Source organism: Balaenoptera musculus, chromosome 6 (genome assembly GCF_009873245.2).
Source record: "Balaenoptera musculus isolate JJ_BM4_2016_0621 chromosome 6, mBalMus1.pri.v3, whole genome shotgun sequence".
NCBI classification, from domain to species: Eukaryota; Metazoa; Chordata; class Mammalia; order Artiodactyla; family Balaenopteridae; genus Balaenoptera; species Balaenoptera musculus.
Genome location: NC_045790.1, coordinates 48,322,343 through 48,335,391, shown reverse-complemented (window position 1 = coordinate 48,335,391; position 13,049 = coordinate 48,322,343). Strand labels below are relative to the sequence as shown.

General features: G+C 37.2%; 1 protein-coding gene across 2 annotated transcripts in view; it reads left to right on the top strand.

Annotated features, from left to right (window-relative positions):
* Window positions 1-13,049, top strand: part of ADAMTSL1 (ADAMTS like 1) — a 1,026,618-nt gene that overhangs the window by 746,170 nt on the left and 267,399 nt on the right. For both annotated transcript variants that reach the window (XM_036856350.1, XM_036856351.1), the window contains 2 exons: window positions 5,745-5,856; window positions 9,451-9,589. In XM_036856350.1, the coding sequence (XP_036712245.1) occupies window positions 5,745-5,856; window positions 9,451-9,589 (251 nt within the window). The remainder of the gene's footprint in view (window positions 1-5,744; window positions 5,857-9,450; window positions 9,590-13,049) is intronic.

Genomic DNA, 13,049 nt, shown 5'->3' with positions numbered 1-13,049 from the left:
GAAATATGGTATCTGCCCTCTCCTAGCTCATAATGCCATTTGACAGATAAAACACTGAAGAGGAAATTTTGAAATAGTGGTGCATATCATTAAGTACCAAATTAAAATGGATAGTAAAAGCTATAGGTACTTGCTACAAGCTAACGTGATGAAGACACACTTTGTGAGACTTGGGCATCCTGTGAATCTCAGGTAGGATTGAAATCATCGATTCTTTTCTCTGGTGGAGGCTGAGCTTTGGCAAATGTTTAATTCCCAGTTGATTTCACCCTGCCACCCGGCCTGTCTCTAGATGGACCCCATACTGGTCAACCTATGTTCATACAAAGGGAAAATCATTGTTGTAAGCCAGACATTCTAGAGCGGAAAAGTCTAAATTAACTATAGGAAAAAAAGAAGCATGTAATAAATAGTGATTTCATTCCCCCAATAAATATGCTCCTTTATGCTAATCGACTCCAAGAGTTTAGAACTGAGCTGAGTGCAATACCCTGCATTTCTTGTTGGGCTTCGCACATTGTTCTACCGGTGCAACAGCTAGGTTTAAGATACAGCGTCAGAACCAACTCCTTACATTTCTGTGACGCTGACAGAGGCAGACCCCTGCCCAGTCCTAGCCCCACTGGCTCCACTCTGCTCATTTCTTTTCTGCCCTCCTTCTGCATCGCAGCACTGAGACAGTCCTTCTGTTACCGAGTCTAAGCTCACTCTGTTCACCACACAACAGGCCAATGAATCGGGAGACGAGGTGCTGAGACAAGGAATACAACTTTACTCAGAAAGCCGGCAGACGGAGAAGATGGCAGACTAGTGTCTCAAAAGAACCATCTAATTGGGGCTCTGGATGCCAGTTTCTTTTATAGAACAGAGAGGGGGAGGAGGTGGAGAAGTAAAGTAAAAAGACCATTAAGTCTTGCAAATATCTCCTGGAATGGCCAGCCTCGGGGAGGGGATGTGTTAATTCCTTCTTTTTTGCTGCCATCCACAGGTGGGCAGGGTCAGGATGTTTCCCTGAACAAAGACACTTTGGTTTAACATTCAGGCAGAGGGGCAGGGTTCCCTGAGGCAGGCCATTACAGTACAGGCAGTATTCTTTTAGTGAGCAAAAGCAACGGGAAGCAAAGGTTAAAGTAAAAGAAACAGATCCAACATGTAGTCACATTTTGTTCTTCCCTGTAACACATCCAGTAGACTCTAGTTTGCCCTGCCTAGCATCTTCGTCCTGACACATTGCTTCCACCTCTTTGTTCCTTAGCCAACATTACACTCATTATTTCCAAAGAAGCATCCCTGATCTACTGCCGTACGCAAGGGCTTTGGGCAGTAAATCCATAACCAACATCTCTCATGCAACCCTGAGCCAAGGGCCTATGGGCTGAACTGCTGTATCTCCCAATATTGAGGTCTGGCATTTTAGGAGGACTAGAAAACTCTATAGGAAGTGTAAAAGTAAAGTTGGGTGCTAACAATTTTTTTTCATTATTTTTACTGAATAACCTCTAATCTTAGCATTTCCAACTGTTAAAACAGTGGAAAATTTGTCTATGTTTTATTCCAATAATAACTAGCATTTTTACAAGCCCTTTCCGCTACACTATCCTGCCTAAAGAGATAACCTTCAAAGGAGAGTGAAAAGGACTTTTGGTTGAGGGCTGCATTGTAACAATACTGCCTCTTTTCATGAAATTTATCAACATAATCAATTTTGTCAACAAGAAATGATTAGTAACATCTTCAAGAAAACTGCAAGATGTATATAAAAAGATAACACTTCCAAGAATTTGTCACAAATAATAGTTTGCAATTCCAAAAGTGCTTGAAAGGACTGTGGTCAGTAAATAATTCATTTGTTTTCTTCATTCATGCATTCATTTATTCAGTTGTTTGGACACCTACTATGTGCTTAACATTGTAGATGATGCTGAAGAAAGAGCAATAAGCAAGATAAGTGATACTTGCCTTCCTGGAGTTTACAGAATAAGGAAGAGAAAGGCAAGAGAATAACAAATGTATCAACATTAAGTATTTGTAACCACCTAAATGCTAATAAGAAAGATCTGATTATTGTTGCATATTCTTCAAAGCCCACAAAAGCATTTTAAAATATTTTTACAGTTTTTTGAGGATTTGCTATCACCATCTGCCACCAGAGCAGCCCCAAATGAAAATATAGTAGACTGAGGCATTTAATAAACAGATTCCCCTCTTTTCCGTTTTATTCCCTCCCTAGCAGGCATACTGATGTATTTCCACCATTTCCAAGCCTTCCCAAGTCATGACATCCCTGGCTGCCCTAAGAGCAGGTGACCAAGTTGAGTACCATTGTGGGTCCGGGGGTCCCAGCTCAGCGGCTCACAGTGGCAGGTCTGCCCACAGCTCCCTTTTGTCCGCCTCTCCTCATGCCAGAGCAGCAACTTAACTGCCGGCAAGATGGGTGAGAGAACCCTGCCTGCCAGCTCCCCCCTGACAGTCCTTCTGGGGCGAAAGTTTCTACAACATTCGAAAGAGAAAGCAGCCTAGTTGGGGAACATCCCAAGGCCCACAAGTTACCCTTTTCTCCCACTGAGAAGGAAAAGTATGGCATTTCACAGTGCTTCATCTGCAAGAGCCTGTGTGTGCTTGATGTCTTTTGTGAGTTTGAAATCTCTCCTTGATTTCCTTCGATTTTACGTGGACTTAACACTTACCAGTTATCCAAGCACACATTTGTACGCCCTGCAGCTCTACCGTGACAGCGTGATCAACTGTTACGGAAAGTGACCAGTTTTGTCTCCTCCTTTACGTTCAATGTGAGAAGTCATTATATTGAGTTAGAAACACTGAACCATTATAATTATAGGAAGAAAAACTTGGTTCAGAACATTCTTTTTCCTTATTAACTTGAAGAGGTCAAAATTACATATGCCAGATGGTTTAGTTCCCTAAAACAAAATTCTAATGTGTCAGAGTGAAGCTTTCAATGTACATTTGAGAACCAAAACCTGATGTTTGAGGATTTAGGGTTTATGAAGCTCCAGACCTAATGATAAAAAGAGTCCCAGCAGCCCAGAATTAATAAAACCAGGAAAAAGGAACACGGTGGTTCATCTCTGTAAGCAACAATTTAGGCCATCAAAGTTAGGCATCCAGCTAGCCTCTTCTTTTTTTTAAAAAAAAAAATATTTTTTCTACTCTAAAATGTAAATGTAAAATTAAGAAGATACTGAGAAGAGTTACAAGGATACCACTAAAGATAAGTGTCTATATCTTCACAACACTGATAGGATTGCTTGGTACCATAGAATGGCAGCTTTAGAGACAGGCAGACCTGCATTCAAATCCCTGCTCTGCTGTTTCCTTGCTGTGTTGCCTTGAGCTAGTCACTTAACCTCTATGAGCCTCATTTTTTTCATTGGAATGTAAATGTGGAAGATAATGCAGAGTAGTTTTAAGATTCAATTTAATACAAATACAATGTTCCCTGCACATGGTAGGAATGTAGTAAGTACTGTTTGTTGTGGTAGTTGTAGCTGTTCTTATTAAAAGAAGGCAACTATTGAGAAGGGAGAAGCAGGCGTGCTTTCAGGGCGGAAGGAACCAAGCAAGGTTATGAGATGAGAGATTTGGATACACCATAATTGGTTTCATCTGTTTGAAATAAGATGTCCGTGTTCTTTCCAATCTCTTTTCAAATCTAGGCATAGGGTCTCTGCATTTGTGGTCATTGTGCATCATTTCATTGAACTCATTGAGAACAATATTCTTTCTAAGCTGCTTGTATTCTTTCCTTCAACATGGTATTTACTAACGCTCCCTCTTGACGCTAAAACTCCTTGACATTCATGCCTTTCTCTTTGGGCGTGTGGTGCTTTTATTGGTAATTCCGAGGGAGCTGAAAAAAGGACCTGCTCCATTTTTTGCCTCTTTAAGCAGACCAAAAGATAAGCCCGGACACTGTAGATATTCTAGAACAAGGTTTCTCCAAGTATTTGGATGTTATATCCTCCTCATTTTGATTCCCGCCTCCCCCCCCAACGCACACACTTTCTTAGGACTAGTTTAATTTCTAGCATCCCGAAAGGGACCTCTGCAAAATAATCTGTCTCTCCAGATCTAAACAAATTTTCTGGTCTTTTTATTTTTTATGGAGCTTGTGTTCAAATGAGAGTCCTCTTCTAATAGCTTTCCAGCGTGATAATCACACATCCCAAAAGAGCTATCGGCTTTTGTGAGCTTAAAAAAAAAAAAAAAAAAAAGCTTTCCAAACAATGTGATTAATACTACCTCCCTAAGCAAGCAATTAGATATCCTGTATCTGACACATAGGACTGAAAAATATTAATCTGTAGGCCATGCTCCCCTTTTGTGAAAGACACTGTATTGCTTCAGCTGCTGTTGCTTTAAAGTAGGGAATTGTATCACTGTTTATTCTAATTAAGAAAGATCTGGATGCTCCGTGGGTCAGAATCCTAGCATAATATGAGATATTCTATAGCTTTTCTCTCTTCTTTCTCCTTTGCAGCGCTTCCAGATTTTCTGAGGAACATTTCATATTCTTATCCAAATGCCAAAAACTGAGCTAGGGTTTAGCACCTGTTCCTTGTTTCTTCAGTGTTGCTATTTCCCTCTGCACCCTAGGTATTTAATCCAGTTTTTAAACTCAGTAGCAAAAAAAAAAAAAAAGGCTATGTTTTAAAAAAAATCTGAAGCCCAAATCCATCAATTTCTTCTACATAAAGGGCAGTTGGAACAGTGCTAAGGCTTGAAAACATTAACAAAGACTTAGGCCACGTGACTCTGCTGACTGTTGCTTCTCTAATTGCTGTGATGGAGTTGGAGTTGTCCGTGGAACTTCCTTTAGTATAATAAATAGCCCGAGCCTTGCCCTTGCCCAACTGTCTAAATGTTGTATGAGGTCATTCTGTCTTTGTAAAAGCAAGGCATTGTTCCTCTTGGATACTTTTCCTTCTCTTTCAGTTTGAGTTTGTTTCCTCAATCTTGTACTTCTAAACTATTAAAGAATTATTGCCTCACATTCCTCCCTTTTAAAAAACAAAGGAGCTATAATTTCCATAAACACATGTTTTATTTGAAGTAAATGCTTTTATAATGTAAGTTGGTGTTTTTCAAAGTTTGATTTTTGGACTGTCTACATTTGAATTGCCTGGGTCTCTGGGCTGGAACCCACGAATTTGCATTTTAGCGAGCTTCCCATTGGTAACTTTGCACATTAAGATATATGAATCACTAAATTGCCAGGAAACTCCAAGTATGTCCCTGAGTGGGAAGAGCTACTTAATTCTTTAACTCTTTATTTCTCTTAACCAATGACAGTACCTTTAATTTTTTTGCAGCATATTGCATTTATAATTTTCTTAGAACAAGTTGTCTATTTCTGAACCTACATTGAAAAATCCATTTAATTTTACCCATCATACCAGAGAGGTTGGAAATAAAAGAGGGTAAAGGAATGGAATAAGTGGGTTGGGATACAGTCCTGCTAGAATCACAAGTTGAGACATCGCCATTCCTTGTTCTGTGGCAACAGAACTGAGAAGGTGATGATAGTGATGGTTTATGCCAGGACCATTTGCTGGTTAGATGGTAAGATGGGTGATACTGCCATTGCCCCTTCTCTCCCAGTGCTGTCCTGGACACAGCCTGAGGCCATCATTACTACCACACGTCCTTGTCCAAGCTGCAAGGAGCCCAGAGGGCACCCCTCTGTCACATTAGTTCCTCTGCTTTGCCGTTGTCTCCTGCAGATCCGCAACTCGGGGCCCACAGACAGTACAGTCCAGTTCATCTTCTATCAGCCTATCATCCACCGATGGAGGGAGACGGATTTCTTCCCTTGCTCAGCAACCTGTGGAGGAGGTAATGGTGCTCACTTAGTCTAGGAGCTCTTGGCGTCTCTGAGGGAAGACTCAGCTGTGATAAAAATAGAGTCACTTCAACATATGGAAGTGCTGGGTGCATCAGATTCTTTCTTCTCAGTGAGGCCAAATCCTGAAGCCTTCCTGTAAGGCAGATACCTCAGTGTAGATGCCCCATGAACGTTTCTTGTCTGTAGAGCCCCATCAGAGGAAATGGTCTTTCCTCCTTTCCTTGATTCATGGAAGTCCAGGACAAGCTGTGTCATACCCAGGCAACAGCTTGGTCTAGAGGTGATTCTATTCATTTGAGAACAAACTTCTCTGGTTGAATGAACTTATCTATTAAGGAATGAAGTGAAGAGTGTTTATCAGGCCTTCTATGTAGCGTGATGTATCCAAGAAGAATCAGAGATTAATTAAAGAGAATAGTTTATTACCAGAAAAAAAAAAAATCACTGCACCATAGGCTCAGGCTCAGTTATTTGTCAGCTCTACCCTGTCATCCATACAGTAAAAAGAATGCCACTTGACTTATTTATACATTAAAACACATCTCTCCTGAAAAGTCACCAGATGAATTCCCATCTCTGCTCCATCATGTCTGTAACATGAACAGCATTTTGTGTTACTGGAAAAGGTCCCCCGCACCTTTAATAATTACTACAATGGCTACAGAATAATTTCCATGAATTATTTTATAAGAATTTATTTAACCATATCCCTGTAGAAGATCATTCAGTTCATTTAAACTTCTCTATTATAATGTAATGAATAACTTAATACCTAAGTATTTTTCTCCTTTCAAATTGTTTTCTTGGACTAAATTCACAAGAGTGAGTTTCAGAATTTTTGTGGCTATTGGCATATATTACCAAAATTCTTTCCAGAAGGGTAATAAACAGTCTATGAATATTTTAGTTTCGTTGCTAACTGAGCCAGTATTTGTGGACTATCACTTTTTTTCAAGTTTTGGTAATTTAATGGGTATAAATTCTATGTATATTCCTTTAAAAATGAGCACATGAAATAAATTGTAGCTCCAGCTTCATGGAAACCTGTTAATTGGCTCACTTTAAGTAGTGAATCCACATAGGTATCACTATATTATTTTGATAAGAGAAACCACATAGGTATCACTATATTATTTTGATAAGAAAAAAGAAGGATATTACCTCAAAATGGAGACAAATGATTATCCATTAATTTTCATAAAACAATAAGAATATATGATATAATTCATCTTCAGCTGTGTTACCTGTGTCTGCATAATGTGAACAAACCGTTGAAAAGGAGGTTCTATAGAGCATTGTTCAATTTTACCTTAAAAGCACTTAGTCAAAAATAAGTGCTTTCACTTGGTTGTTACATAACGATTAATTCAACATTTTAAGCATTTCAATAAAATAGTGTTTCCAGTTGCTCTGTCTGTGCTGAATGGAAAATTACTTTGCTTAAAAATAAAGTGCCAATTACTTTGATATTTATGGGAATATGTTGTTTTGATACACCTATTAATGACTAACACAGGAAGCAGTTTCGAAAAAAGAAATCTAAGGAAATATTTTTTTTGTCTTTTATTTTTAAATAAAAAACATGTTGTGTGAGAAGTAGCAATTCAATAATAGGCCTGCTGCGTCAGTTTCACAGAGAGCTGCTGCTGGCATATAATTTCAGTAACGTTGATAATGGCTTGCTATATAATAAGGCAATTAATGTTAGATTCATATACAAACCAACCTCTTTGGGCTTTATTTTCCTCACATCTAAGTGAAGAATTAGAACCATCAGTAGTTCTCAAATGTGCTGAGCTATCAAACGCTTTCTTCAAAGGAAATCTTACTAGGGAGCCAGATAAAGGAACACTGTTCAGAGTGAAGACCTGAAAGATGTAGAAACCAGCCTTCCGCACGTTTCATGGACCACAGTTTGAAAATTGCTGAAGAAATGATCTTTAAATTCCTTTATATGTTTCTGGTTCCACATTCAACTAGCTGAGCATTTCGCTAAGTGTAAAGAATTGGTACTCCAAATACCCTGTGAAACTTTAGAAAACGCAATTATCTGACCATTTTGGTCCTTTATTTCATTTGTGTTCTAAGTTTTCATTTCACATACACTGGAAGAGCTTCCCAGCCACATTTTTAGCTGACAAATTACAATTTTTAAAAATCATAATCTCACATTTAGTGTTTACTTACTGCTTGTGCCCACATTTTACTACCCAATACATTCTGTCCTTGAGTAGAAATTATTTTCTGGAAATTTATAAAATAATTAGCTTGTCATCAAGTTATCTGCTTTAAGTATAATGTAATTGAAAAACAAAAGCATATTTACTTATGTAAAATATCATTTTGCTTTTTGATTTTCTTATAAGACATAAAATTAAATGGAACATGTGTTTTTAGCCATTACTTTCCATGCTTTTCATCTTTACAGTAAAATTGTTAAAAGGTCTTTTTTTAGGTCTTAGTGAACAATTACTTTTTGTGGGTTGTCTGAGAACACAGCTTCAAGTCAGGAAATCTGATTTAGAAGCCTCCTTCTGATTTCCTAAAATCTTTTGCAGGACTTTTAACGACTCTAAATCTGACTTTCTAACACTTATTTAGCAATAACAATATTCAACCACTGCCCATGGGGAATATATTTTGGAGTTGATTAGGGTTAGAATGATACAAAAGGCCTAACTTTTAAAAAATACTCTATATACATTTATTTTTCACCCCAAGAATCTAAGTCCTCGTCACCATCCCACCAGAAATCCATAGGACAAGAAAAAGGTAGGTAAGAACGGTAAAACATACTATGAGTAGAATTAAGTATTACTCAGCAACACTATTTTTAAATAAATAAAGAGGATTCTCTAAAGAGTGGAAATTTGTGCATGGAAATCAAGAAATATTGGCTAGAGAATTAAAGAGAAATGGTAAAGGACTTTGAAACAAAAACTGAACAGTAGGAGGTATTTTTTTGGTTGTGCAGGGAAACTTGAGATTTATGATGGCTACTGTTGAGGTCTTAGTCATCCATTTACTCAGCTTAACCCATTCAGGTTGAATTTAGGCAAAGAAGAAAAAAAAAGTTTCCAGGCAGCTAGCAGTACCCAATCCTATGTCATGTCCCATGGTCACCCGCTGACCAAGAGGAGTGGTGTTGGGGGTTATTTTTTTTAATTTGAGAGTTTATTCTCCCTGAGGCCCCAGGTACAAGGGAGGCAATTTTGCATCCTTGTATGAGATGGTTAGTAAATAAACACTGATGACCTTTTTTAGATACAGAATTCTGTGTTAGACTTTTAGATTATACAAAAGAAATGAATAATAATAGTACTTACGACAGTCTTATAATCTAGCTATGCTCTTATGTAGTTCAAGCCCAATGGTATAATTTAATTATTAAAATTCGAGTGGAAAAACACAGTTTTTGAGGCCTGCAAAAATTAGCAAGCCTTCCATTTATCCGTCTTTGGTCCTGGAAATGACTGGAGCATTGGGGAAGAATTTTCATTAATATGAGATGGCCAAAAAAGCCTAAGGGAATATATTGCATTGATGTGTGCATTGAAATTTGCCTGAATGGTTTGATACTGCAGGTTACCAGCTGACATCAGCTGAGTGTTACGATCTTCGGAGTAACCGAGTGGTTGCTGACCAATACTGTCACTATTACCCCGAGAACATCAAACCCAAGCCCAAGCTTCAGGAGTGCAACTTGGATCCTTGTCCAGCCAGGTCAGTCACATTTACCAGTTTGTTTACCATAAACATAAATCAAGTTCAAATAAGCTTCTTAAAAACTGTTTCATTAAAAATAAATAAGTGCTGCTGTCCAGTGTCCATTCCTAGTCATGTGTTATTAGAACCCATGCCCCTTACTCTTGCTACTGTAAGATGTCATCTCAGGGTCTATAGGTTTTCCATTGGTAAAGCTGCAGGTAAAGCACTCTGCAGAGTCATTTTCTCTTCTGATTTTGTTTCACTCTGGTTACTTGTTTCTGACCTTAACAAACGTGATGGTACAATGTTCTCAGGATTCTTTGCATTTTCACTCTGTCACCTGATCAGTGAGATGATCAGAGCCGAACATATTTCAGGGTCACAGCTGACCCATTTTAGCCTATGGTGGGCCACACCAATTAACCAGAATCAAAACCAGCCTTAGAACAGTTCTTCCACATTCAAATAAACTCAGCCTTTGTTGAAGAGAAAGCAGGACTTATTTCTAATAGTCAGATTCTTTTTTAAAGGTCTTTTTTAATTAGGAGCCTTAAAGAGACACTTGACACTTTCACATATGTTTGCTTTGGGGAAACCATAATTGACCCTCAATTATTTGCAGGATCAAGAATCAGGCTGATGAATGAACTATCTCAGATGATGAGTAGTCATAGAAGTGCAGGTCAAGAATCTTTTCATGGGTGTAATGTTTGCCTTTTTAGTTGCAACACTACCTGGTAATTTTATTAACTTGGCTTATTCATCCTCAACACGTGAGAGAGGATATATGAAAACTCTTATCCTACAAAACTCATCATGAAGACCAAAAGATAGAGAGTCCTTTCCAAGACCCTTGGATTTCTGAGAAACATCTCAATGGTATTTTTTAAATCATAGTTTATTAACTATATATTCATAAAACAAAACTTTGAATAGGCAAAATACTACATGAGCCATGTGGCTGAAAATCACTCTATCTTTGAATTGTAGGCAATGCAATTTTAGTTTTTGTTTTCTGCTGTTACCTTTTTAAAGTGTATTTTCTTGTACTCTTTCTGCCTCACATTCAGGAATTCTAAATTCTACAGGTGATGTGAAATTGCTATTATTAATTTACTCATAGACACCACATTACCTAGCTGATAAAAGTGAACTCAGAATAACAGGTTTTCATTAAAGAAACAGAAGAGTAGATATTTTATAAATATATAATTCAGGTGAAGTTTAATTTTGCTTCATATTACACCAGAAAACTATGTATTACAGATTGGATACGGTATAAAACTAAATGAGGTGTTAAAATTTTGCTTGGACCTCTTTATTTTGGAAATATTAAGGGTATGAGGTATTTTTAGCCAAGATAATTCTAACTCATGCAATTCAACCCTAGTTTAAAATTATTGTACTTATTATACATCTTTATCCATATCTATACCAGGAAGACCAGTGCATAAAAAGCATAATTATCCCAATTCAAACGGGTTGACTCAGCCATAGAGCAACTTTGAAGGTCTTATACACAGTTCCATGAAAATTTATGTGTGTATTTCTAGGAGAAATGACGAATTCACTTCCCACAACTGCCTAAAGCTTTTCCCCCACTCAGAAAAAACTTCAGTGAAGAGATGGCCATGAAAAACAGTTGTGGAGTGAAAGCATTTTGTTAACAATTTTAAGGAATACGTTTCTAATCAGTAAATAATTTACTCATTTTTTTTCTGGCTTCTGATTTTCACCTATCTTTTCTGTTGGAGTAATATTTTTGGCCTATTTCTTATTATTCAAAAGCAAAAGGCCATCCTACATGACAGAAGTTTGTGAAATTTATCCTTTTTCTATGTCTATGTTATTTTAAATCATCTAATACAGCACATGTATAAATGTTGGGACAGGTGGCTCTTAAAAAAGAGAGAGAGAAAAGGAGACAAAAAATAAGTTAGAAGCAAATGTCAGGAAGCTGCTTTTTTATTACAGAGGTAATTAAAGAAAGCTGTAAAACTTAAGACTTAGCAGTAGAAGAGGTTTAAGAGGAAACTGCTTTAGGAAATGTAGATATGCTAGTCTGAGGTTAAGATACTTCAGGATTGCTGTGAAATTCACTGAACTCATTTGCATATCCAGGATCAAAGCAACCTTCCTGAATTCCAAGAGAAAATAAGAAGTGATAGTCTGAGAAAAGGAGATGAAGAGACTCGATAAAATAGGTCTGCCCTCTCATCAGACACAGCAGAATCAAACCCCCAAGGAACTGTTTTCTAACTACAGATTTAACTGTCTAATAGTAAAATCAAGAGTGACATGGTGACATTAAACAACACCTTTGCGTCCAAACCTAGAAGCCCCTAAAAGGGAAAACACAAGAGGTATTGTTTAGAACAAAGTCACATATTTTGGAATTTCCAAAGAAATTTATTTTGTGTAGCCATTGAGATAGTTCTTCACTTTTCCTGTATTAGACTTTGATTTTTGGCCGATTATTTGAAAGCAAAATCCCATTTAGATAGCCACGTTCATTCCCTGTCGAGATTGGGAAGTACCATGGACAGCAAAAAAAGGCACTAAATAAGTCTGTATCCCTGGGTTTATTATTTTACCCTTCTGGGCCTTAGTTTTCTCACCCACTAGTGGAAGTGAGAGGGTTATTTGTTGTATTAAATTAGTGGTTTTCCAACTGCGGCTATAGACGTTGTTGTTCCGTGGAGTTGCTTCATTAAATTTCATTTTATATATTTGGAAGTATCTTTAAACAGTAACTCACAAAAAGTATACTCAAACATAAACGAATGTTAACTTGTTCAAGCTAAGCTAAAATTAAAAATTGTTGTCAACAACAGTAAAAATATTTCACTACCAAAGGAAATACTTTTTGCCCTCATTGTTAAGTTCCATAATTATGTCTGTTTAATTAAAAAATAAATATCTGAAGATTGTAAGGTGAGCTGTAAAAATTGTCACCATTAGCAACTACTTCTCTAAGAATCTTCTCATTACTACACACCTAAAACCAAAACAAATCAGAAATAAACTGGATGTGATAACTGTTAGCCATAATCCTTGATACCCAATTTTTCTGTTTACCAAAATAGCCTCACTGTTCTCATTAATTTGCTTTATAATAAGTGGAGATGGTATACATTTGAACTAATGAATGACATCACTTACTCATTTCACTCACCAACAGCATCCATAGGTTTCCATGGTTGTGGCTGGATTCATCTAGTGGTTCTTGGGACTAAAGAGATTGTTACCATCTAGCCTATTCTTTCCAAAATAATTTTCATGTTTTCATGGCTTTTTTCTGATTCTTCATGCTAACTCAGAAATGTTGGTAAGTTAAAAGACTATAATGAAAATGATCAAATTCTCTAAAAATCTCCAGTGCCCACAGATAATCACTATGAATGCTTTTGCTATATCTCTTTCCAGTTTTGTCTATAGCTCATACATAGGTAAAATCATTCTGTAGATAATAGAC